The sequence below is a fragment of the Microcebus murinus genome, chromosome 11 (assembly GCF_040939455.1).
Source record: "Microcebus murinus isolate Inina chromosome 11, M.murinus_Inina_mat1.0, whole genome shotgun sequence".
Taxonomy (NCBI): Eukaryota; Metazoa; Chordata; class Mammalia; order Primates; family Cheirogaleidae; genus Microcebus; species Microcebus murinus.
In genome coordinates, this window is record NC_134114.1 from 75,891,049 (window position 1) to 75,915,797 (window position 24,749).

At 36.5% G+C, this 24,749-nt stretch overlaps 1 protein-coding gene and 1 long non-coding RNA gene across 2 annotated transcripts in view; one reads left to right on the top strand and one right to left on the bottom strand.

The window, feature by feature from the left end:
- The window catches only part of SLCO4C1 (solute carrier organic anion transporter family member 4C1), a 62,370-nt gene extending 52,478 nt beyond the window's left edge, over window positions 1–9,892 (bottom strand). Inside the window, exons 1-2 of the mRNA XM_012773547.2 lie at window positions 9,491–9,892; window positions 5,739–6,002 (exon numbers count right to left, since the gene is read on the bottom strand). Coding sequence (XP_012629001.2) covers window positions 5,739–6,002; window positions 9,491–9,845 — 619 coding nt within the window. The 5' untranslated portion in view covers window positions 9,846–9,892. The remainder of the gene's footprint in view (window positions 1–5,738; window positions 6,003–9,490) is intronic.
- A 95-nt stretch (window positions 9,893–9,987) lies between these two features.
- Window positions 9,988–24,629, top strand: LOC142873689 (uncharacterized). Its single transcript, XR_012921645.1, has 4 exons — window positions 9,988–10,422; window positions 11,864–11,915; window positions 17,635–17,792; window positions 24,436–24,629. It is a non-coding gene; the product is annotated as an uncharacterized LOC142873689 (long non-coding RNA).
- Window positions 24,630–24,749: the final 120 nt, after the last annotated feature.

Consider the following 24,749-nt stretch of genomic DNA (forward strand, 5'->3'; position numbering starts at 1 on the left):
TCTTCACATCCACAGTTAAAAGCTTTACAAAATGATCAGGCACTAAACTGGATGTATACATCCCAAAGTGGACTAAGATAACCTGGATAATTTTTTAAAGTATTGATTCCTGAGTCTTACTTCAGACGTATTAAATCAAGATCTCTAAGAGGCAATATTAAATAACAAACACCAGGGTAATTCATATGATCTAGGAAGTGTGGGAAAGACTAAATGGGGCCTTTGATATCAAAAATCATGATTGTTTCTTTTGGAGCATTGACAATACCTAAAAAGTTATCTCTAGCCCTTTCATTGTGTGTATTTAAATTTGAATGATTTGTTTTACTGCACCATTGTATCTTCTAACCTAAGACAGCATCTCTCCTCTTTATTCCTTTATTTATTTCAGTTACAATATAACCAAAGTACAAGAAAAATAAAAGTGATTTCCATAAAAGAAGAAGTATATCAAAGGAAGAACACTGAGTCCAAATAAAATTAAAGCATCCTGTACTGAATTAGTAGTTGAAAACCTCTAAGATTCTTTGCCCTAGGTCTTCTCCATTCTAGGAAAGCATTCCATATTAAAAAAAAAAAAAATAAATACTGTAAGAACACAAGATAAAAGATGGTAACTAGAAATCAAGTCCAACTTTGAGTCCCACTCTTATTGTTTTCTTAGCACAGTGTTCTTAAATAGTTACTCAGCATAACCAAAGTTCTTTGACACAACATTCTCCCTGAAATACCAACCTAAAAACTTAGAAATTTAGTGCTGTAGTTAATGAGAATTTTTATCTTTAAAGGTTACCTTTTTTTTTGAGGAAAAGGGAATGGAAAAGAGAAACCAGGAAATAATATACCTAGGAAAACTTATGCAAGTATTGGTCAATAAATAAAAAGAGCTTTACTGGATTTTGTAATTACTTTTCTATAATTCCTCAGTATTTAATAATGACCCCCCTCCCAAATTCTCAAAGAGACCAAAAGATTATTTTGCTTAACAACATTAAAATAAAAATTAAAATAATAATTAAATAATTAAAATAATAATTCCTTTTAATGAAAAGGAATTAAAAAGTGCTTGGATGAAAACAAAATGTTATGTGGTAAAGATTTATTTATTTATTACATTTTAAGTAGTTTAAAGTTATATTAGAATATGTTCTTATATTATTGTTATGTTAAAATATTTCAAAAGTGAGTGTAAAATATGATTTACTTGAAAAATGTTTTATGCTACTATTCTATTTTCAGGTTAACATATACAAAAATCAGCCCTTGAAAGTATGTATTTGTCTCTCTTATATTTTAAGACTCCCTCCTTTTTTTTGAATCCAATAACAAAACCTCACTTTGATAATCTCCATTCAAAGTTAATCACCTCTAATGCTTTGTCTCCATAAAAGTTTTCCTTAAAAACACCTTTCTCACAAACCTATTTAAATTTATTTTTTACAGAACAATAAAAAATTCAAGCTGTTTCTAAACACATCTTTCTATCTTTTGCTAACTCTTAACCTCCTTTTGTGTTATCCTCACACCTGGAGAAATTATAGATGCTTATCATATTTCATATTTTGTTTTTTTCTACTTATTAACTATATTATATTACTTTAATCTCCTCTTACAGAGATTATCCCATCTAAAGTGAACCCTGACTTTGGTTTCCCTCAAGTTCAAAAAACAAGAGCAATAAAAAAAAGCACACAAAGGTGTGTAAATTTCCTCAATGTCCATTTCAGATTAAATTACATGCAGACTTCTATTAATAAAATGATTACTTAATGTTATGCTCTATGTTATGTTACTTAGGAAGATTATGCATTCCCTTTCTTCTAATTTATTTACAGGAATCTTTCAACTAATTTGTTTTCCTTTTCCCACTTAAATCCCTAGTTTACTTCTCTACTCTCCTTAAAGTTAGACAAATAACTCAGATTTTGGGTTGGTTCCTATATTTGCAAAAGTGGACGAGTTTACTTGAGCACACAAGTTATGATGTTTTCAGCAACCAGACTACCAGACTACTTGAAATTGAGAAAAAAAATGGTTTAAATTCATAAAAATATTGAAATCATTCAAAATAGTTAATGCCTACTATGGATATTAAACATAAAAATTTGAAAAACATTAAACAAAGCATAAAAATTAGGATTAGTTTTAGTTTTTGTTAATCATCTATGAAATCACTATGAAGTCACTTCACCTCTTGCCCTAAGGTTTTACATTGTTTAAAAAAGAGGGATTTATGATTTCTAACATTCCTTCTGGTTTCTAAATGTCTGGCTTGTTTAGATATGTATTGCAATATCAGTCTTAAATTCTGTATTTGTTATATTATACATACCTACACACACCCACCCCTCACAGTGATATTTCTGTTAACAAAAACTTTGAGGAAAAAAAATGCAAAAATTCAAAATATTAATAGTAGCTAGGCATTTTCATACACTGACAGTGAGGGAGTAACTGGCATATTCCTTCCTTAAAGTCAGTGTGCGATTATCTATCAAACATTAGAATGATGAAGCCCTTTAAATTCAGTGTTTACACTTCCAGGAATCAAGCCTAATGAATGATTTACATTTACATAAACACATATGTTTGAGGATACATATCACAACACTGGATATATAACATGGGTTCCTATTTAAAAACTCCAAACCCAAATTATTGATTTCTACCTCCAATTCTGTTCTACTTAATCTTCCACATCCTAGTTAAAATGGCGTCAGTTGATCACCCAAATACCAAGGAATGAATATGCATTCCTCCTTCACAATAAATCCAATAAAGTCCTATCTCTTTTCCCTCTAAACTACACTGAGAATCAGTCATCTTTGGATCTACACCCCGGGTCTCAACTAGCTTTATCTCTCACATGAACTACAGTAAAAACCTCCTATTGTTTCCTCCTATTTACTCTTGTCTCTCACAACTACAAAAGCCAAAAATAACCATTTTAAAATACAGATGAGATCATGAACTTCCCTGTGTAAAACTCTTCCACAACTTTGCACTGCCCTTCAAGCAAAATCTAAATACCTCCCCGGCATCTACCTGCCTCTCCAAAACATTCTCCCTTGCTTTGATTATGCTGCTCCACACTGACAATTCCTAAAATCTGCTAAGCTCTTCTCTACTCCAAGGCCCTTAATCATGTTTTTCTCCTGGAAAGCATCTTTCGGCTCCTTTATCTAATTATTAACATAGTAGCCTTCCCTGGTATACATATTTACCTTCTGCATTCATCTGAACACCTCAGTTTTTATTTATCATGTTCATTTGTTTATTAATTACGTATTTCTTCCTACTAGTACATAAAATTCAGACGGCATGGAACTATTTTACTGCTGTCATCTCAGTACCATGTATATAGTTCATATTAATAAATATCTGTTGTATGAATGGCAGAATAACCTAAGAGCAACCTGAGTTTTTGTTTTCATTTGCCACAGATAAGCTATTATTTAAATTATGAGTCTTAATTTAGAGTAAAACTTTTACAGATCAGGCAACTCCTCTATCTAATCTAATAATCTACTAAATCTAATCTGCTAAAATAATGGAAAATGTCAATTAGAGTAAAGAGACAAGAATTTAGTGAAAACCTGCATGGCACAGTAATGTACTAAAAGTTTATGATCTAACTTCAGAAATCTTCTTAGCTTCATCTCTGGGCACATACACACACACACACACACACACACATTTTAATTTGTGGCCATTTCCCTTTGAGAAATATAAATTGTTCAGATTGGCTGCAACTCCAGCTGTGCATGGCATGAAATGAAGCTGAGAAGACTGCCGAAGACAGATCAGGCTCTTGTACTGGAAGGAGTGTTTATGTTTTAGTTTAGAGAGTCATAGATTTTTGAGCAAGGTTTGTTTACTTTAAGAGCAAGAAAGGCATCTGGGTGAGGGCCTGGATGCAGCACAAAGATGATACCAACTAAATGCTGTACACCAGTAACATTCTTACCATTATAGAATCAGTGTCATGTTTTCTTGTGTGGCAGATTAAAATTTAGATTTTCCTTTATCATTTAGATTTCAAAGGAGTTATACTATAGCCTATGCTGCAATATGTGCCTTGTTCCTAAAACTACTCCCAGTGAAAATACATCAAGTTGGCCTTGTGCAATCTTGTTCAATCTTGGATAATATGCTAGAATCTACGTGTAAGTGCTTTTTCTACTGATAACATATTCTCCTTATCTTATCCATTCCAAACTCCATCACATTTTTAAAAACACCCTCTATTCATCCATCTGCTTGAATATTCTATTTTTTACTTCTAAAATGAAGTCTACATACCTAAAAAGTGCACTCCTAAAATCATGCTGTATAATATATACTTTGGTATAGAAGACTATTTTCCTTTTTGTTAACATTCTAGAATTGGAAAACTGGTCTTGGGAGAGATTAATACTTTAATATTATCTTAGTCCATTTGTGTTGCTATGAAGGAAACACTTGAGGCTGGGTAAATTATCAAGAAAACAAGTTTATTTCAGTTCTGCAAGTTGTATAAGAATATGGCACCAGCATCTGCTTCTGGTGAGGGACCCCAGCTGCTTCTATTCATGGTGGGAGGGGAGCCAGCGTGTGCAGAGATCACATGGTAAGAGAGGAAGTAGGAAAGCAAGAGGGGAGGTGCCAGGCTCTTGTTAACAATCAGCTGTCTTGTGAACTAACAGACTAAGAGCTCACTCACCACCCTACACTCAGAGGGCATTAATGTATTCATGAGAGATCTACTGCCATCACCCAAACACCTCCTATTATGCCCTCACCTCCAACACTGGGGATCAAATTTCAACGAGAGGTTTGAGGGGACAGAGATCCAAACTATAGCAAACATTAATTTTCAATATTAACACACAACTATAACAATCTTAACATTTTAAAAATAACTCCTATAGCGTAGCAGGCTTCAATTCTCATTTCTCTCCGAAGGCTTTTCTCCATTTACATAACCCTTGAAAGCTTCCAAATTTGTAACCATCTGATTTTATTCCTAATTATTTCAATATTTGCTATTAAGAGTCTCAGGAAGGACATAAAAATGTTAAGGTCTACTTTCATTAGCACATGCCTCTGGCTCTACCATAATTGTTTTTCCATTAAAAATGATTCTTTGTAAAAAAAAGTTAAATAATCAAATTTCCTTTCTGAGCCTTTGAATAATGTATAAAGAACATTAATAATGTTCTTTATCTAACCACAGCAACAGCAGAGCAACAGTGTAGGTCACTCTGAAGTTCTGTGTCTCTAAACTAGAGCCAAAAGTAGAGATAGTTTCAACAGTAGACTTTTCTTAGGAAATGTCCCACTTCTATAAACGTCACCTCTCTTTGTCTCAAACCAAGAATCAACATGTCCAGGGCCCAGAGCTGTAAACACAGAAAATAAAAGCACAAAGGGAAAAATTCCAGATCTCAGAACTCCAATGAGGTCACAACACCTGCAAAGGAAAGCAGTCATCTCTTTTTGAGAAGGATTGTCTATAATATTGGGAATGAGAATCAAAAGATTAAAAACTTGGGTGAACCACTGAAGCAATGAATAATGTACAGTCTGCCTCTGTAATGCCCTACCTCACATAATTCACATAATAAATGAAGCAGTGAGCAGTGGAAGAGATTTAAACCTTTACCCTACTGTACAAGTGAATTGCAATATAAAGTTAACAACCTAGTTTTAAACTACTTCTTTGGACTAAAACAAACATAAACACAACAGAAACTTACCTTCAAAAATGAACCCCAATTGATAATCTCCACTGAAAAACTGTGGCAATGAAAATACAAGTGCTCCCAGTCCTATCATGAAGGATGCAAATGCAAGCCATCTTGGCTTGTGTCCTCTTTCACCAAAGAATGATACAAATAAAGACAGCAAACAGAATGAAATATCGTAACTTGATGATATCAGGCCAGTCAGTGAACTCTTCATTTCATAACGTTTCTCGATAGTAGAAATGCTAATATTTACTAGGCCATTAACTACAATACCTAAAAAAAGAGAAAAGCAAATTTATGTGCATTATTACAACTTTACCATATATATCATATTTATTAACACAATGTACTAAAGTTTGGTTTTTCATGGGATTTTTGGTATTTTTAAATGTGCCGATTTTAAAAGTCTGGAAGTTTTATAGTTGGGCAACTCGACTATACCCAAACATACTTTCCTGAAAATAAGTGTGCTTTATAAATTGTACACTTGTGAATTTTCAGGTGTTCAACAAAACTGATGCTTGCTACATACTAAATTGCAGTTAACCATTTGTAATTCATTTTTCTTTAAATGACCAACAAAAAGTCAGCCTGGTTAAGTCCCATAAAAGTTTGCTGGAGAGTTTCCAATTTGTAGTATAGACCTCACTTAAGACAGTCTGAAAGGTATAAGTGACCCCACAGGCCACTGCAGTTACACTCAATTACTTCCCAAATTACTCAATCCTTAAATATACTTATCTACAACAAGAGAGTACCCTGATTCAGTCCTAAAAAGGAGAAATTGTGCTCTCCACTCTTACAGATATTAAGTTATTTAAAAAGTTCTGGAGCAAAAATAAACATAAGCTAAGAGTCTTATTTCGGCCACTAGCATTCTAAATCATAAACAAAGTAAAAGAAAAAAAAAAAACCCTATACTTTATCTGCTTATTATAACTATAATGAAGGAATAGATGGTAAACAAAGAAAAACAAAATTGGTTTTGACTAACTTAAAAATGTTCTGTCCAGATATAGATTAAATTTACAGGAGTTTAAACATTACTATAGAGTGAAGATAAAAAGCATATGATCAAATTTTAACTAGTTATTTCTTTTACTTAAGAGGTATTATAAACTGTTTTCATTCATTAATTATCAGAATGAGTATACTCAAGTCATGACTTGTATTTGTATAATCTCTTTAAATTTTACTTTATCAAGACTAACTGAAAATATATTTCAAGAAAAATGAATATAACAAGTTTCAAAAGTCTAAACATGATTTTTACTTTTATACTGACTTAATAAGACTATAAACCAATTACAAGTCCTGGCATTATAAGTATCTTAACTACCTAGGAAGGATATTTTTATAAGGAGATAAGCTTATCTGATAATATGAAAATTTCCCCATCCAAAAATCAACTTCTCAACACAACTGCCATACTCATTAAAAATCAGTCATGAGAAATTATTGCCTTTCTTGGTAAAACTTCTCTTTGGAAAAGTAAATTTGTAAACTTCTTTGCAAGGATAGTACTTTAATCCTATGAATTCCAACGTGAATTCTATGTTATGTAAGTTCCAAGAACACACTGCTTTAAAAAAAAAAAATGCCACGACACACCTCAAACTACTGTACATCTCTATTGCAAATGCATGAAGATAGGAAGCACATTATGATATTAATTGCTAAAAGAAACCCTGTTTGTCCTTGAGAAATGTTGGGTTAAATAAAATCAACTCTTTTGACAAGTTTTTTCTTCCCAATTAAACATCTATTAATATTCTACAAAATAGTTTTCCTAAGGACTATGTTTGAAAAACATGGCGATAATAATGTTTCCAGTCATTCAAACTTAAACTGAAACATGAATTAATTTATTGGGTCACTCTCCTCTCAGATAATGCTTCTTAAATTGGGAACTTCTAGGTACATGAGGAACTAGACTAAACCTGACACATTTTTCTAAGAGTGACAATTATATTTGATAATAAATTTAAACAATATTTTATATTATATATAAAATTATATATTCTGGAATAATATAGAAGTCTCAGAAGAAATTTAAGATAAAACACAAGGTAAAGTTTTTTTTGTTTGTTTTTATTTTCAGAGTCTCACTTTGTTGCCCAGGCTAGAGTGAGTGCCGTGGCGTCAGCCTAGCTCACAACAACCTCCAACTCCTGGGCTCAAGCGATCCTCCTGCCTCAGCCTCCCGAGTAGCTGGGACTATAGGCATGCGCCACCATGTCCGGCTCATTTTTTTCTCTATATATATTAGTTGGCCAATTAATTTCTTTCTATTTATAGTGGAGACCGGTCTCACTCTTGCTTAGGCTGGTCTCGAACTCCTGACCTCAATCGATCACCTTGCCTCGGCCTCCCAGAGTGCTAGGATTACAGGTGTGAGCCACCGTGCCCGGCCAAACACAAGATAAAGTTTTTACTTGTGTCCAGTTTTTTGAACTTCTCATTCCTTGACACTCAGAGTCTTCACAATCACTGATTTTGGACAACTGCGATCAACACATTAACACAAGGGGAACTTTGGTGGGGACAAAAAAAGGTGGAAAAGGAAGTAACTGTAGGCACAAAATCTACCTTCAGTAGAAGAGCTGCAGCTGACTTCCAATCAGCAAATAGTTACTTAGCACCTAACGTGCAAAAGCAAGGGGTACTGGATTCCTTGGAGAGGGGAAGCAGGAATAAGAACAAAAAGTACATACATTCTTCGATTTCATTTTCTGTTAACTTAAGCAAGAGCAATTTCCAACCCCTCAAAAATATTTTTAAGATTGCATTTCTCCCAATCTTTGATTGATTACTTACATAATAATTTGAGACTATGACTCGAGTGACCAAAAAATAGGTGCATGCTAATTCAAACTAACCTTCAGCATGTCCTTCGAGACACTCCCCTTAGCTCCACCCCTCTTCAATTTGTCACCTTGATGTAACTTCCCATTTCTTTCATCCCCTGTATTGGGGTGTATTAACACGCTAGCAGCTTTTACCTTTTCTATTTCTATCGAGAGAACCATTCTCCCTCCACCGTATCCCTCCAAACTCGACTTAGATGGCAACCTCCTAAGGGTATAAACCTGAACTTAATCTGCAACTCCCAGAAGAATCCAAAAAGAGATCCTACCCAGAACAAAACAGATACTGAAAAACTACCGTGACTGAACAACTAATTAAGGCTTACCCTCCAGCAACGCGGGAAGCCTTCGCTAATTTACTCACCGGGCGGCTCCCCTAGTGCCCACGTTCTCTCAAACTCACACAAAAAAGTGACTGCTTCTATCTAATCTACACTATGGATTTCAAATAGCTTTCTCCTTTGAGAAACATCCTACTCCCATCTGCGAATGTATTAATCCGTCGCCCGCAGATACAACGTGAAAACAAATCCCTTTAACAAGGGATTCAGCGAAAGGTATGCTTTCATCCTGTAAAATAAGCTCCCCCAGGGTATACTTTTCCCGAAGGAAAGTTCTGGTAATCTTAAGACCCTGGAGGGGAATTGGAATCCGCTAAAATGAGGCAGACCACAGAAGGGGGCAGGGTAGAGAAGCTTGTGTGGCAAGTTTCAAACGCTGCCCTAAAGGAGAGGCTGAGATGTGGGAGGCAGACGCGGGTCTGGGGGCCGGGTCGGGAGGGCGCGCGGGGCGCAAGGGCGCAAGGCCGAGACCGCGCCCGGGGCTCCCCGCGCACCTGCCCGCTCCGGGCTCGCCGCGCCCGGCCCGACCGCGCGAGCGGGCGCCGGACTGTACCTTGCGTGAGGGCCAAGAGGCAGTAGTGAAGCAGAAAGCCCTGGGGCGTGTTGCAACGCTGGAGACACTGGGGGTGGAAGTTCCTCCATCCGCAAGGCCCCTCCTCACACTCGGACAGCGGCTGTGGCCCGGGCTGCTCCGGGGAGACGGGGGCAGTTGCTGAAGGCAGAGGTGGCTCCGGCGACTTCTGGGGTTCCTGGGGCTCCCGGGGTTCCTGGGGCCGGGAATCCTCTGTCTGGGGCACGGAGGACAAGGCAGACACCTGCACCTGGGACGGCGACGCAGACGAGCGGCGCGGGGTGTCTGGGGTGGAAGGGACGAAAGCCGGGTTCTCAATGCCTTTGGCGCCCTTCATGGTCGGGATGGGTTCTCCCGACTCCGGTGCCTCGGAGCAGCAAGTAGCCAGGTTCCTCTCTGGCTCCTCCCCCGGGCAGGTGTCAACGCCCCCGTGCGGGAACACTTCCCGCCTCCCTGCCCTCCCTCTCCCCGCCGCCGCCCCGACCCTGCTACTCCAGCTCCGGGCTGCCCCGGGCGCGGGCGTCGACCCCCCACCCCCCAGGCTGTGTGCTCTGCCCGCGGCTGCGACTCACCTGTCGCCGCTGGGGCGGACCAGCGTGGGCGTGCGACCCGGCGGCGGCCAGGTGAGGCGGCGAGAATGCTCAGCCCGCAGTCCTTGTCGGAATCTGAGCTCCACGGCCGCCCGGCTGCTCAGATCCTGCGCCCCCGCAGCCCGCCACGCTTTTTGCCTGAGCCCAGGTACTGGGAATGAATAGAATGTAGTAGGCTGTGGCCCAAAGCTCCCCCTGGGTCCTGACATGAAAACTGTAAACAGTTGCATCAGGGGATCCTTTAAGAAAATATTCTGCCGGTTTCTTCCCTTGCTGCTTACCAAACCAGGCTAGCTCTGGACTCCAAGGATCAAGCAGCCACAGGTAATAATACTTTGGATCCCAGAGGGTCTTGATAAGACTTTTACTGGTCGTCCTCCTTAGAAACAGAAATCCACCCCGCCGCCTCCATCACGAGCACAATTAACAACAATATAACCACCTTTTTGGTTTTACTTCCCCTAAACGGAAGGAATAGAAATTAAGAAACTTTAAAAATATATATAGGGCAGTCTCTCTGCTACATATCATGTATTTAAGATCAACAATGCTGATAATTACATTAATAACTTCTGCTTGTGGAATAAATAAGAAAAACACTTTGAAAACAACACCATTGTGTGATAGTTAACCATTTGTTCATTCATTCATTCATCCTCCCTCAAAAAAAATTATTTCCTGGGTGCCAACCACTGATCTAGGTTCTGGCGGTACACAAGTGAAGCCAAACTGACCAACACCCCTACCCTATGGCACTTCAGTTCTAATAGGAGAGGGACAATAATTAATAATACAAAGTACATGGCACGTAGTATGGTAAGTAAATACTATTTTGTGAAACTTTTGTTTCAATTACATATGCTGTGTTTGCTGGGTTGAGGGATTGAGATACAAAATATGTATCTTTGAACAGGCGTGCATTCTGTTCCTGTTCCCTTCAAAAAAGTTGTAGACTGGACTAGAACATGTAGACTCCTGTAGAACATGGGAAAAGAATAACAGTAGGAACTAACATTTCAAATGTCTACTATGTGCCCCATTATTAATTTTTACAAAAGCAGTTGCTATTATCATCTACATTTTAGATGTTAAGGAAACCGCATCGTGGAGAGGATAGTAACTCTCCCCAAATCACACAGCTAATAAGTGACCTACCACTTGTTAAGGTTTTGAATTCAACTCTCCTAGCCAGGTCTCTTCCCTGAACTTTGCATTTTCTATCTTTTAATTACTACAGTCTACCCCTGTCAATTAGAATAACTGCATAGCAATTCTAAGAGATTCTATTCCAGTGATATTTATGAGGTTTAGAATATTAATGCTGCTCTGGATACCTCAGATTTTACAGATATCCAAGTTAAGTGTGGTATGTAATCTTCCAAGGCCTTCTTTCAACAGAAATGGACTCAAAGTAGGTATTCACTTTGATCAGCATTTTATCTATGGAATATGGTAACATACCCAACCAGCAAATTTTGCTTTGATAAGATATGGTTACACACAATCATGGTTTAAGATTATTTTGCAGCTTTGAATTAACAAATTCAAACTGTACTATCTAAATCAAAGTGGCATAATCATCATGCACTTAAATTTATACTGTCTAAGGAGAAATCTTCACTCTTACAGTGTTAGAGAGTAGAATTTTGTTGAAAGATTAGCAGAAATGCTATTGCTTCACTTTAAATGCATCTTGCTCTAACTGAAAATGTTACCAATGCTACTTTCCTGTTCTCTTACATTCTTTATGCTGCAATGATGGAAGGAAGGGGGCCCAGGTTTGCAACAAAGACCAAAAGAGAAAAAAAGAAAACTTGGTAGGTTTCATCTCTAATAATTATATAGAAAACTTTCAATTTTTAAATTAATTCTTTGGTCAATCTAGGTTAAATCTGCTTCTACTAAGCATAGTCAAAATATACCATGTTAAATTTCAGAAGGTAATTGATAATTTGCTTTTTATTTTTCTTAGTGGATTTCAGGTGCTATAGTTTTAAAGAATGGATAACAGGAGAAAGAGCAGGGTTCAAATTTTATAGTAAAACTCCAATACTGTACACAGGAGCAAATGTTCCTGCCTATGGATAGCATTCTCTGGAATGTGCAGTAGGTCTTCCCTGTCAGGAGTCAGATAAACCAAGGTCAAGGGGGGAGAAGGGGTGGGGTATATACAACCACAACGAGTAAGATGTGCAACGTTTGGGGGATGGACATGCTTGAAGCTCTTACTCGAGGGGGGAGGGGGGCATGGGCAATATAAGTAACCTTAACACTTGTTAACCTTAACACCCCATAATACACTAAAATAAAAAAAAAGAAACTAATAATAAATTACGTAAATTATTACATTTAATATTAAAAAAAAGATAAACCAAGGTAAAACATCTTAATGACAGAAGCCATCAAGATTATCTCATTAAGTGTCCTTGCTCTGATTCTATGTTTAAGAGCAATCTTACCTTTATGCTTCTGTTTTCCATGTAGACAGATATGTCTACTGGTGAAAATGTACTGATATGCCTACCTTTATCATGTTTTTCCTGTGTTTTTAATATTTTATTAATTCCCTTCCAATTGCAGACTAAATGTGAATCCTTTAATAGTATAACACTATGAGGCTCATAGCATATTAAAATTAAAGGGATCTTGGCAAAGCCTGAATATAAATATGGTCAAATGTGGATATTGTTGAGGTTCATTAAAAATCCCAGGATTAAATATTTATTAATATCACAAAATGTTGTTTTAACTAAATAAGAGCAATGAAACAATGTAAGTGATCATTGTAGTATTCTGCATTTATCTTTTCCTATGTAGATGTTTCACAAAATGTATAATTAAAAATAATTATATGTAAGAAAAATATTTAGTGCCAAACTAGATTATTTTAATACTATTCTAAATTGCAGTTGCACATAAAGATACACTCATAATGAGAAGAAATGAAGCTATACTTTTTCTTTTAATCATATTAATCATAAATCATTAACTGATACATACACAAACATGGCTGATCATAATTTTTTTATAAAATGTGTAAACATTTAATACAATAATCCTATAAGAAAGCTAACCTAGTAGATAGTGAAGACTATCCCACTAGTGTAAAACTTATTATAAAGTATCAATTTAAGTTTTTTTTTTTTGTTTGTTTGTTTTTTTTTTTGAGACAGAGTCTCACTTTGTTGTCCAGGCTAGAGTGAGTGACGTGGCGTCAGCCTAGCTCACAGCAACCTCAAACTCCTGGGCTCAAGCGATCCTCCTGCCTCAGCCTCCCAGGTAGCTGGGACTACAGGCATGCGCCACCATGCCCGGCTAATTTTTTATATATATATCAGTTGGCCAATTAATTTCTTTCTATTTATAGTAGAGACGGGGTCTCGCTCTTGCTCAGGCTGGTTTTGAACCAATTTAAGTTTTTCATTGATATATAATTATTATTATAATTTACTCAAGACACTATTAAACCCTGTAAAGCTTACTTATGACACAAATATCACAACATTATAGTGAAGAAATTATAGTTGCATTTTTATATATCAAGAAATGTTTTAAACTGAAGAAACTATCCTTTTATAAATTAGTAATATGTATATCATTTCTAAAATTACTTTTGTACTCAAGATCTGATTTTGATGCCTGGAAAAGTCTTTAATATGCTATGATCCTGGAGGAGCTACATAATAACAATGTCATAACCGTGATGAAATGCTATCTTTGCAAAATAGAGAAACAGCCCTACTGCAACTCTTGATAGTCCTGTCACTCGCACAATTTACCCACCACCTCTTTCTTAGCAAAGGAAAGTACTAGAATGATGACGGATATTAAAATTTAGATTTGTAGAACTATAAGGGACATCAAGATATCATTTGTTCCAGCAGACTGCCTCTAGGAATTTTAATGGCAAATCCACCGAAAAGCTCAATGCACTCAGAAGCAAGAAAGAGGCAAATAAGACATAAGGTGAGAGAGGGGAGTGAGGAATTTTCATACATTCATAATCTTTTCTCAATTTACTGAGAGTTGGGAAAAGTTTAGAAGAACTATAAGGTTGAGGGAGTTAGCAGGCTGCTATTAATTAGCAAAAAAAAATTACTTATAAATACAAGTAAGAGCTTTAGCAGAGTTCAAAGCAGTACACAGGTTAGTTGGAAAAAAAAAAAACACCTTTCATTTTGCTTTATAATTACTTGTGGAAGCTCCAGAGGACAAGGACAAAGATTTTGCAACTCGCAAAAAAGGTAGGAAAACAGATTGCTTCAGTGAGCATTAAAGCAAATCAACTGTCTGCTCTTTGAAGAGAAGGTACAATTATCCCCATACTCCAGCTCATTAGAACAAATGAAAATTTACTAGACCAAAGGACTATAGGAGGTGAAAGCAGCCGAGGCAGTGGTGAAACAAAGACAAAACTTTAAAAAATTTTAAAAAATGGAATATAAAAAAGCTGACATTAAAACTACAGCCAATAGAGAGACTTCCACTTCCAGCCAAGATGAAGTAACAGGGACCAGATTTAACCTCCATCTGAAATATGTAAAAGAAAAAAATTAAAGGAAAAATTAAAGACACCAGATATAAGATGATGAAGGACAGCGTCCCTAAAAGACAAGAAGAAAGTAGGTGAACAGTTTACTTCCTTGAGACAGTTTTCAAGAAATTGAGTGGTGGGGGGTGGGGCAGGACCCGGGGTCCACAGAAAATCTCTAATGCTAGCGGAGATTGCTATAATTTGCAGAGCAGAGTGCTGGAGAAGAGAAAGCTGCACAGAGGAGAGATGCAGAGTGTTCAGCAGAATATGGCCAGGACATGGGTATGAAGAAATGATTGTAGTCTAGGGAAAGAATCACCTCAAAAGATGAGAGGGGCAGTGAGCAGTACTCAGGGCCCACTGAAGGTGAAATAAGGAAGTTTTCAGACACTAAAAAAATACTTCATCACCCAAAGCATCTACACACAAGAAATGTTAAAAGAAGTCCTTCAGGCAGAAGGAAGATGACACCAAGTGGCAATATTGATCTATATAAAAGAATAAAGAACACCAGAAAGAAGGAGAATATGGAATATATGGTCTTATATATGGTATATAAGACCCATGAATAAATACATAAGATTTTTTTCTTAATATTTTAATCTCCTTGAAAGATAATTCCTTGTTTAAGCAAAAATAATAAAGTATTGTGGACTTTATAAGATAACATAAAGGTAAAATACATGATAACAGTAGTACAAAGGCTAGGGAAAGATAAATGCAAATATGCTATTGTAAATGTCTTATACAGGAAGTAATATATACATCTTATATGTGAAGTAATGTAATATCAAAGGTAGAATATGCTAATGATTTATAGTATGACTACTAGAGCAACCTCTAACATAGCAACAACACAAAAGAGTCAAAAGAGGAGATGAAGTGAAATCATGTAAAATATTTAATTAATCCAAAAGAAGGCAGCAAAAGAGGACATAGGGAACAAAAAATGAATTGGATGGAAAGAAAACCAGTAGCAAGGCAATGACTTAGACCTAACCATATGAATAATCACACTAAGTGTAAATAGTGTGATCCTTCAATTAAAAGGAAAAGATTGTCAAATTTGATAAAAAAAAAAAAACAAGAACCAATTAAATACTGCCTATGAGAAACACATTTTAAATATAAAGTCTAATAGCCAGGCGAGGTGGCTCACGCCTGTAACCTAGCTCTCTGGGAGGCCGAGGTGGGCAGATTGCTCAAGGTCAGGAGTTCAAAACCAGCCTGAGCAAGAGCGAGACCCCGTCTCTACTAAAAATAGAAAGAAATTAATTGGCCAACTAATATATATAGAAAAAATGAGCCAGGCTTGGTGGCACATGCCTGTAGTCCCAGCTACTCGGGAGGCTGAGGCAGTGGGATCGCTTAGCCCAGGAGTTTGAGGTTGCTGTGAGCTAGGCTGACGCCAGGGCACTCACTCTATCTAGCCTGCGCAACAAAGTGAGACTCTGTCTCAAAAAAAAACAAAACCAAAAAACAGAGATCAGACTTATTCTTTATATTTCTTAAGATTAGTACAAGGACCATATAAGTAGAAAGAAAATGTGGGCTCAATATAAAGGAAATTCTTTTATAAATAATTAGAGCAATGGTTGTCAAAGTGTGATGCAGGAACCCCAGAGGCAACTAAGACCTTTTCAAGGGTTCTACAAGTTTATAACTGTATTCAAAATAATAAGTTTTTATTTGCCTTTTAGACTCTCATTTTCTTACCTGTGTACATTTGGCATTTTCCAGAGACTGCATGACATGTTATATCATACAAAAGAAGAAATGAAAACCCTTTATAAAGCCAGACATTAAAGAGATTTTTAGAAAGATAAACCATTCCATTCTTCCCACTATAATTTTTGAAAATATAAATGTTAAATTAAAAAATTTGTTACTATGTAATAGATTTATTATTATTATTTTAAATTAATAATTAAATACTAAAATGGTGCATTTTAATTTATAATATAATATATAATAATAGCTATTTTCCACATAAATATAAGTTCTTTGGAATCCTCAATAATTTCTAAGAGTATAAAGAGGTACTAAGACCAAAAAGTTTAAGACTCACTGAAATAGAGCTATACAAAATGAGACACATTGCCTCAGTAGATAATGCATTCTCTATCACTGGAAGAGCTAGCTGGTCAGTTATGAGGGACATTGTGTGAAGCTTGGAAACTATAGAAATTTGGCTTGGACAACCACTGATGCCTATTTTAAATCTGAAATCAATGCTGCAAAAACTCCATAATCACCCATTTATTTCATAAAATACTGGCAAGAACATATATTTACTCCAATTTTTTTTTGTCAAACAACTATATAATGTCAGAGCCATAATTAGAATTCTGTTTTCTTTCTACTAGACGTTATTATTCCTTCCCTGGATGGTATTCTCTTAGTTGTCAACCTTACATTTACCTGTAGGCCTTGGCCAGATGAACAAATAGACTGTGTTCTACTCTAACTGGAATCCTTCATGAGCTCACTAGCTAAGATGTTTGTTGGTTTTGACCAGCTTTCTTTCTTAGCACTTCTTGACTGACTAGACCATAGATCTCTCAGGCTTCAGATGTGCTGTTTATTCTGACTCTTGCTTTTTATGCATGCCCAAGGCATTTAAAGCCTGTATTAGCAAAGAAAGAAAGATTGAGTCCTGGGATGTGGGTGGGAAGTAAGAAAACAAGACTAAAGGAGATGACGACAATACCTAGTTCTGAGGTCATCTACAGAGTGGGATGTCATAAAACACTAAGTTACATACAATTGTAAACCAACCACTTTCCCAAATAATGGGCCTGAATATAAAAGATATATTGAATGGATATCATGTGAGACTTGCTAAAGAAATTAGTAAGTATAGTATTTTTTTAGCATGAAAAATATTGTGAGCATGAACATTATTTAGTTGTTATAATATATTTGTTATAATATTCAAGCATGACTGTTGTGTCAATGTTTTGGATTTAATTACACATTGTTTTATTATTTCCATGGTTCAGAAGCTTATACCTGTATTTCCTTGCAAAAAGAAAATCAAGAGTAAAGCCAAAAATCCTAAAGCGAAATTCAAGCAGTAAAATAAAACCACCTACTGGATACTTGCAATGACACCAACAAGAGGAAGCTGATCTTGAAAATGATTTCCTACAGCTAATAGGTATGCTTGAGAAAATTTCAATAATTTCCAAAAGTTTTTGCATTTATTATATGAATACTTTTTAAAAATGACCTATTTATTATAATTCCTGCTTCTTATGTAGTGAATATAGAAATATTGCAGGGTTTTTTGAAATTCTAAAAAAGCGCGGACCCAAATACCATTTTGGATATTTTAAAGAAAACAGATTGAGCAAACCTGCCATTGTCATCTCACATAACAATATTATTTTTAATATTATTTTGATAGAAGACAAAACACTAATACTTAATAAACTTAGTAAAGTTATCTCAGTTCTACTTACACAAGGAAAGTAAAATATACCACTCGAATAGCAATTTCACTGATTTTCAACAGAAATAAGTAAAATTGAAATATAAAGAAGGAAAAGAAGGAGAAGAGAGGGAGGGAGGGAGAGAAGAAATTTCATGCCTTTGTACCTAGCTATTCAATAATGCATACTTTTTCAGAAAGTGGAGCTAGGCCATTTCTAAGAGTAAATAATAAGAAACCAAAACTGATCTAATATAAATAGTCCACTATCAAGTTAGTTTATATAATTTACTCCACAGAAAATGAGTAAAAACATCCTCTCCTTCTCAAGCAAATAACCTACTTGACTTTATATTACATAAAACCTGATTTTCTTAGTTGCTCTGGTAACATAAAATATTTTACAGCTAATCAGATGGTTAGTAATAATCAAAGGGTATGAATAAGGAAACCTATTAGAAAGGGTTCTGGTTGCAAATGTAGACCTGCCAACAGCAGCGAAAAATTAAAATGGATAAAAAATATCTACATAACAGAGAAACCAAGAGAATGTTGCAGTTGAGCTCATTAGTGTAGGGATAAGCATATTTAAATAGCTTCTGAGGATTTTGTTTAAGATGGGAAATGGAGAAGTAAGGATTAACAGGAAAAGGAAACAACAAAACACATCAATTTTAAAAACCATATCTAATTGACAGCAGATAAATAATTGTCAAGGGATAGGAGTGTGGGAGAGACCTGAGGGAAGTTTGGGGATGTTGGAAATGTTATATGTCATAATTGTAGTGGTGGTTATGTGACTATATACAGTAAGTCCTTACATAACATATACCATAGGTTCTTGAAAACTGCAACTTTAAGCGAAATGATGTACAATGAAACCAACTTTACCATAGGCTAATTGATAGAAAACAAGAGTTAAGTTCCTACAGCATATTTATGGCATCACCAAACTTACTAAATCCAAAACAATTCTAATATTAAACATTGAAATCAGGGACAGGCGCCGTGGCTCACGCCTGTAATCCTAGCACTCTGGGAGGCCGAGGCGGGAGGATTGCTCGAGGTCAGGATTCAAAACCAGCCTGAGCAAGAGCGAGACCCCGTCTCTACTAAAAATAGAAAGAAATTAATTGGCCAACTAATATATATAGAAAAAATGAGCCAGCATGGTGGCGCATGCCTGTAGTCCCAGCTACTCAAGGAGGCTGAGGCACCAGGATCGCTTGAGCCCAGGAGTTTGAGGTTGCTGTGAGCTAGGCTGATGCCACGGCACTCACTCTAACCTGGGCAACAGAGTGAGACTCTGTCTCAAAAAAAAAATCAATGTGAACTATGCTAACATTTAAGAAAGATTCTGAGCAAGAGCAAAACCCTGTCTCTACTAAAAATAGAAAGAAATTAGCTAGACAACTAAAAATATATACAAAAAAATTAGCTGGGCATGGTGGCTCACGCCTGTAGTCCCAGCTACTCAGGAAGTTGAGCCCAGGAGTTTGAGTTTGGTTACTGTGAGCTAGGCTGACACCACCACACTCTAGCCTGGGCAACAGAGCGAGACTCTGTCTCAAGAAAAGAAAAAAAAAAGAGAGAGCGAGAGCGAGAGCAAGAGAGAAAGAGAGAGAATAAGAAAGATTACTGAAAATAAGTAAGACAATTATTTACTGACTTATTCTAGTTCAAGGTCAAGGTTGGCTGGAGACTACTCCCAACGCCCCAGGGCACTGCCAGGAACCAAGCGTGGAAAGAAAACAACATCGCTGCTGCATGCAAGGTGTGCTCAGACCGGGACCATTTAAACATGCCAGTTAATGGAACATGCACATCTTTGGGATGTAGGAGAAAACCAGAATACCCAGAGTGCCTGGAGAAAACCCAGGCACACATGAGAAGGTGTAAATTTCATACATACAGTGGTCCTGAATGGAATCAATTTTTTTTCTCATCAACATTATGATGAAATGACTTTGAACAAAATGATGTTATTTGAGGACCTGATGTATTCTTTTTTTGAGACAGAGTCTCACTCGTTGCCTGGGCTAAAGTGCCATGGTGTCAGCCTAGCTCACAGCAACCTCAAATTCCTGGGCTCAAGCAATCCTTCTGCTTCACTCTCCCTAATAGCTGGGACTACAGGTGTGCACCACCATGCCCGGCTAATTTGTTTTTCTATATTTTTAGTTGGCCAATTAATTTCTTTCTATTCTTTAGTAGAGACGGGGTCTCGCTGTTGCTCAGGCTGGTTTCGAACTTCTGACCTTGAGTGATCCACCTGCTTCGGCCTCCCAGAGTGCTAGGAGGACAGGCATGAGCCACCATGACAATTTAATTCGTGCTTTCAAATTATATGGCTTCTGTGTGGCACTGGATTTGGGAAGCCAAAGGTAGAATATATTATCGAGTTGTATTAGGTTCAGCTGTGAGTTATAGCAAAGAAAAAACAAAATAGTAGTAACTGAAAACCAATCTAAGTTTATTTTGTTTCCAAGACGTCCAGAGGTAGTCAGTTCATGTGGTACGAGAGTCCAACGAGTCAGACATTAGGGTTCCTTCTACCCTATTGTTCTACCACATGTGTTTTCCACTGGCCAGATCAGTTTCTGGTTCAAAATGACTTCGGAAGCCCCAGCTATTATATCTGAATTTCATCTAACAGGAAGGAGGAAAAGAACGAGAAAGGGCAGTACCTGGAAGTTGCACACACCACATCTGTTTACATCCCATGGGCCAGAAGTCAGGCATGCTTGGCTAAAGGAAGTCTAAATGATAGTTTTTACACCCAAGCAGCCCTGTGGCCCATTAATAATCTAGATTTCAATTACAAAAAAAAATAAAGAATTTATTGTATTTGGAATATAGTGATACATAATAATAGCTTAGACTAGAGGAGGAGGGGCACGGTGGTGGTGGCAGAAAGAAAGATTCATGCGTGGGCCTCTTACCTCTGGTAGAACTGTGCTGTGGCATTCAGGTTTCTCCTTTGGGATTGGATGGCATTATAGTGTTTGGGGGACAGGGCAGATTGGCCTCTCCTTTCAAAAATACTGGCTTTGATAATGACATTCATCAACAAAATTACTTTTAGTGAAGAGAACAGGATCAGTACCCTCTTGCCACATCAAGGATAGGCATTCAATGCATCTCTGTACCTAAAGATGCAGTTGCTACTGCTAGACCACTCCAACAGCCACATGCTCTAGGAGGTTCTTGCACTACTTCCTCCATTATGCCCCAGGCTTCCTAGTGGTGAGATGTCCTACTTATGCTAGCTCCATCACCTTCCCTTGATGGATTCCTATAACCAAGGGTCAAGAAGTCTGGAAAACACCTGAAGTCACATATATGACATTGCATTTATGTGAATTTTTTCAGGGGCACAAGTCTATGCATGTCATCAAATTTCTGAAGTGTTATATGATCTCCCCCACCCCTCCAAAGTTAACATCTACTGGCTTAGAACCAGTCCTGAGATGTAGCTAAATTTGCCTGTATCTCACACTGGCTTCTTGAGATTTCTCAAGAAGAAGGTACATCAAAACTCAAAGGCTCTTTGCTAAGTTTTCTCAACTAAAACATTATTTCAAAGAAAGAATAAAGAAGTAAGTAATTTCCTCCAGGTGAAAGAACTCATTTGTATACTGCCCTTTTCTATCAATTCCTTAAATTTGAAAGTATGCTCCCTCAAAGTAGAATAACACTAGGGGTGTGAATATGCAAAGGATTTTGGCTGACAAACTAAACTTCTTCAAGAAGGATGATCAGTATATATTTTTAATTACATAAATAAAGGTCAGGCTTGAAGAGCCATAAATTCAGTTTTTAAAAAATCAAGACCTAATATTTATTTGTCATTTTATTTTAAAACTGCATCTCCTTTACATTTCCTATTCAAATAAGTAAATAACTTCAGCTCAACAGTGCGACTAGCAACATCTATCTTCAATACTCTCTTCTCAGTAAATGGTCTAACCAAAGCCAGAAACCTGAGAGAAAGCCTTGACTGTTCAGTTTTCCTCATGTCTCATATGTGACGATTAATTTTATGGGTCAACTTGACTGTGCTATGGGGTTTCCAGATATTTGTAAAAAGAGTATTCTGTATCTATGAGTGTTTCTGGATGAGGTTAACCTTGGAATCAGTAGATGAGTAAAGCAGATTGTCCTCCCCAGTGTGGGTGGGCCTCATCCAATAAGTTGAAGCCCGGAAGAGAACAAAAAGACTGGCCTCTTCTGAATAAGAGAATTCTCCAGCAGGCTGCCTTTGCACTTGAACTGGAACATTAGTCCTCCTGGATTTCCAGCCTGCTAGCCCACCTAGGAGATTTTGGACTTGTCAGCCTCTAAAATGTGTGAGCCAATTCCTGAAAATAAATTTATCTATGGACACACACACACACACACATATCCTATTGGTTCTGTTTCTCTGGACAACCCTGACTAATACACCATGTTAATCTATCAATAAGCACTTTTTATTCTAGGTCCAAAAGTGTCTTATATCTACTTTGTTCTGTCTTCACTGCCATTGAACGGTTTTTTTTCTTTCTTTCTTTTCTTTTTTTTTTTTTAGACAATGTCTCACAGTCACCCAGACTGGAGTGCAGTAGTGTGATCATAAGCTCACTGTAACTTCAAACTCCTAGGCTCAAGCAATCTTCCCAGCTCAGCCTCCTGAGTAGCTAGGACTATAGGTGCATGTCACCATGCCTAGCTGATTTTTTAAAAAAATTTTTGTAGAGATGGGGTCTCACTATGTTGCCCAGGTTGGTCTCAAACTTCTGGCCTCAAGCGATACTCTCACCTGGGCTTCCCCCCATTAAACTCTTCAAGTCACCCATCTCCTATAGAAACTATTCCAAATAGCCTCCTGTGGGGTTTTCTATGATTCTACTTAAGTTCTACAATTTATTTTCCACATAGCACTCAAAGTGATTCTTTAAACAAAACAAAAGAAAACAAAACACAAGAAACATTCAAGCATCAACATAAGAATGATAATAATGGGTTATAATTTATTAAATTAAAGAAAATCTATGTATCTATACCAGTAAAATAAACAATAAATGAAGAGGGGAAAGCCCTTCCTTTACAGTAGAGTGCCAATTAATAATACAGAAAGAATGATGGACTTAGAAGATGAAACTAGTGGGTAAAAGGTTGATAAGTAACCAGATATTATATAGTCTCAAAATATACTCCTCACACAAATTGTATATTCATTCCAAAAAAAAAAGGAGTAACAATAGTGGAAGAACCTTATGGAGATCATATTAACCAAGTGATCAAAGCTGTAATATTAGGACAAACTGACATTGGTGAGTCTTGATATGATGCATTGAGAAGGATACAACGTCACTTATATGGTACTCTTGACAGAAAATGCATAGCCAGATCTCATTGTAAGGAAATATCAAACTAAAAGTAAGAGACATTCTGCAGAATAACTGGCCTGTATGCTTCAAAATTATTAAGGTCAAGAAAAGGCAAAGGAATTCCAAAAAACTATTCAGATTGAAGGCAAAAAAAGAAACCTGACAACTAAATCCAAATTCAAAATAGATGTAAAATATATTATTGGAAAAATTGACAAAATTTGAGTATGGGCTGTAGATTATAGAATTGTATTAACATTAAGTTTTGTGATTTTGATAATTATACCATGATTGTGTTAGATAATATTCACATTATTAGATAATACATACTGAAATTCTTAAGTAAAGAGGTGTGCTATCTCAAGCTTACTCTTAATATATTATTAAAGAATATGAAACTGTAAATGTGGCAAAATATAATTAGAAAAACTGAGTAAAGAGTATATGAAATTTCCTTCTACTATTCTTGTAACTTTCTTGTAATTTTGCAATCGAACCAAAATTTGAAAAAAAATAAGATTTGAAAAACTAAGACTTTTCACAAAACCCTCCAGTACTTTCCAGGATATATAGAATAAAATAAAACATCATTCTCATGGCCTGCAAGGGACTGTATATTTCATCCCTTGCCTACCTCTCCAATCTTATACCACTTTATCCCTTGCTCAATATACTTTATTGTGAAGATCTCCTATTCCTTCCTTCTATATGACAAATTCTTTCCTGCCTCATAGCCCTTGAATTTGCTACCCTCTCTGCCTAGAATACTACTCTCCAGGATCTTGTGAAGCTGATGTTTTCTCAAATTCAATCTCAACATAAATGCCATATCAGAGAGATTTTCTCTGACTTTATTAAAATAGTCACACACACACACACACACACTCTATCACTTTGTCCTGTTTACTTTCCTTATGTCTTTTACACAATTCACAAATATTTTGTTTACTTGTTTATTATTATCTCTCTCCTAAATGAGAGTAATTTTCTATTTCCAGTTCTAGCATAATAAGGGTTCAATAAACATCTGTTGAATGAAACGAATCAATCAAGATCATAAAATACAAGGACAAACTGAGGAAGGATCACAGATCAGAGAGATGAGGATTGGATTCTGGAACATGAAAAAAAAAAAGAAAAAGAAAGAAAGAAACACTGATGGAAACTTGGTAAAATCTGAATAAAGTTGTAGTTTAGGTTTTTGTTTTGTTTTGTTTTGTTTTTTTTGAGACAGAGTCTCACTCTGTTGCCCTGGCTAGAGTGCTGTGGCGTCTGCCTGGCTCATAGCAACCTCAATCTCCTGGGCTCAAGT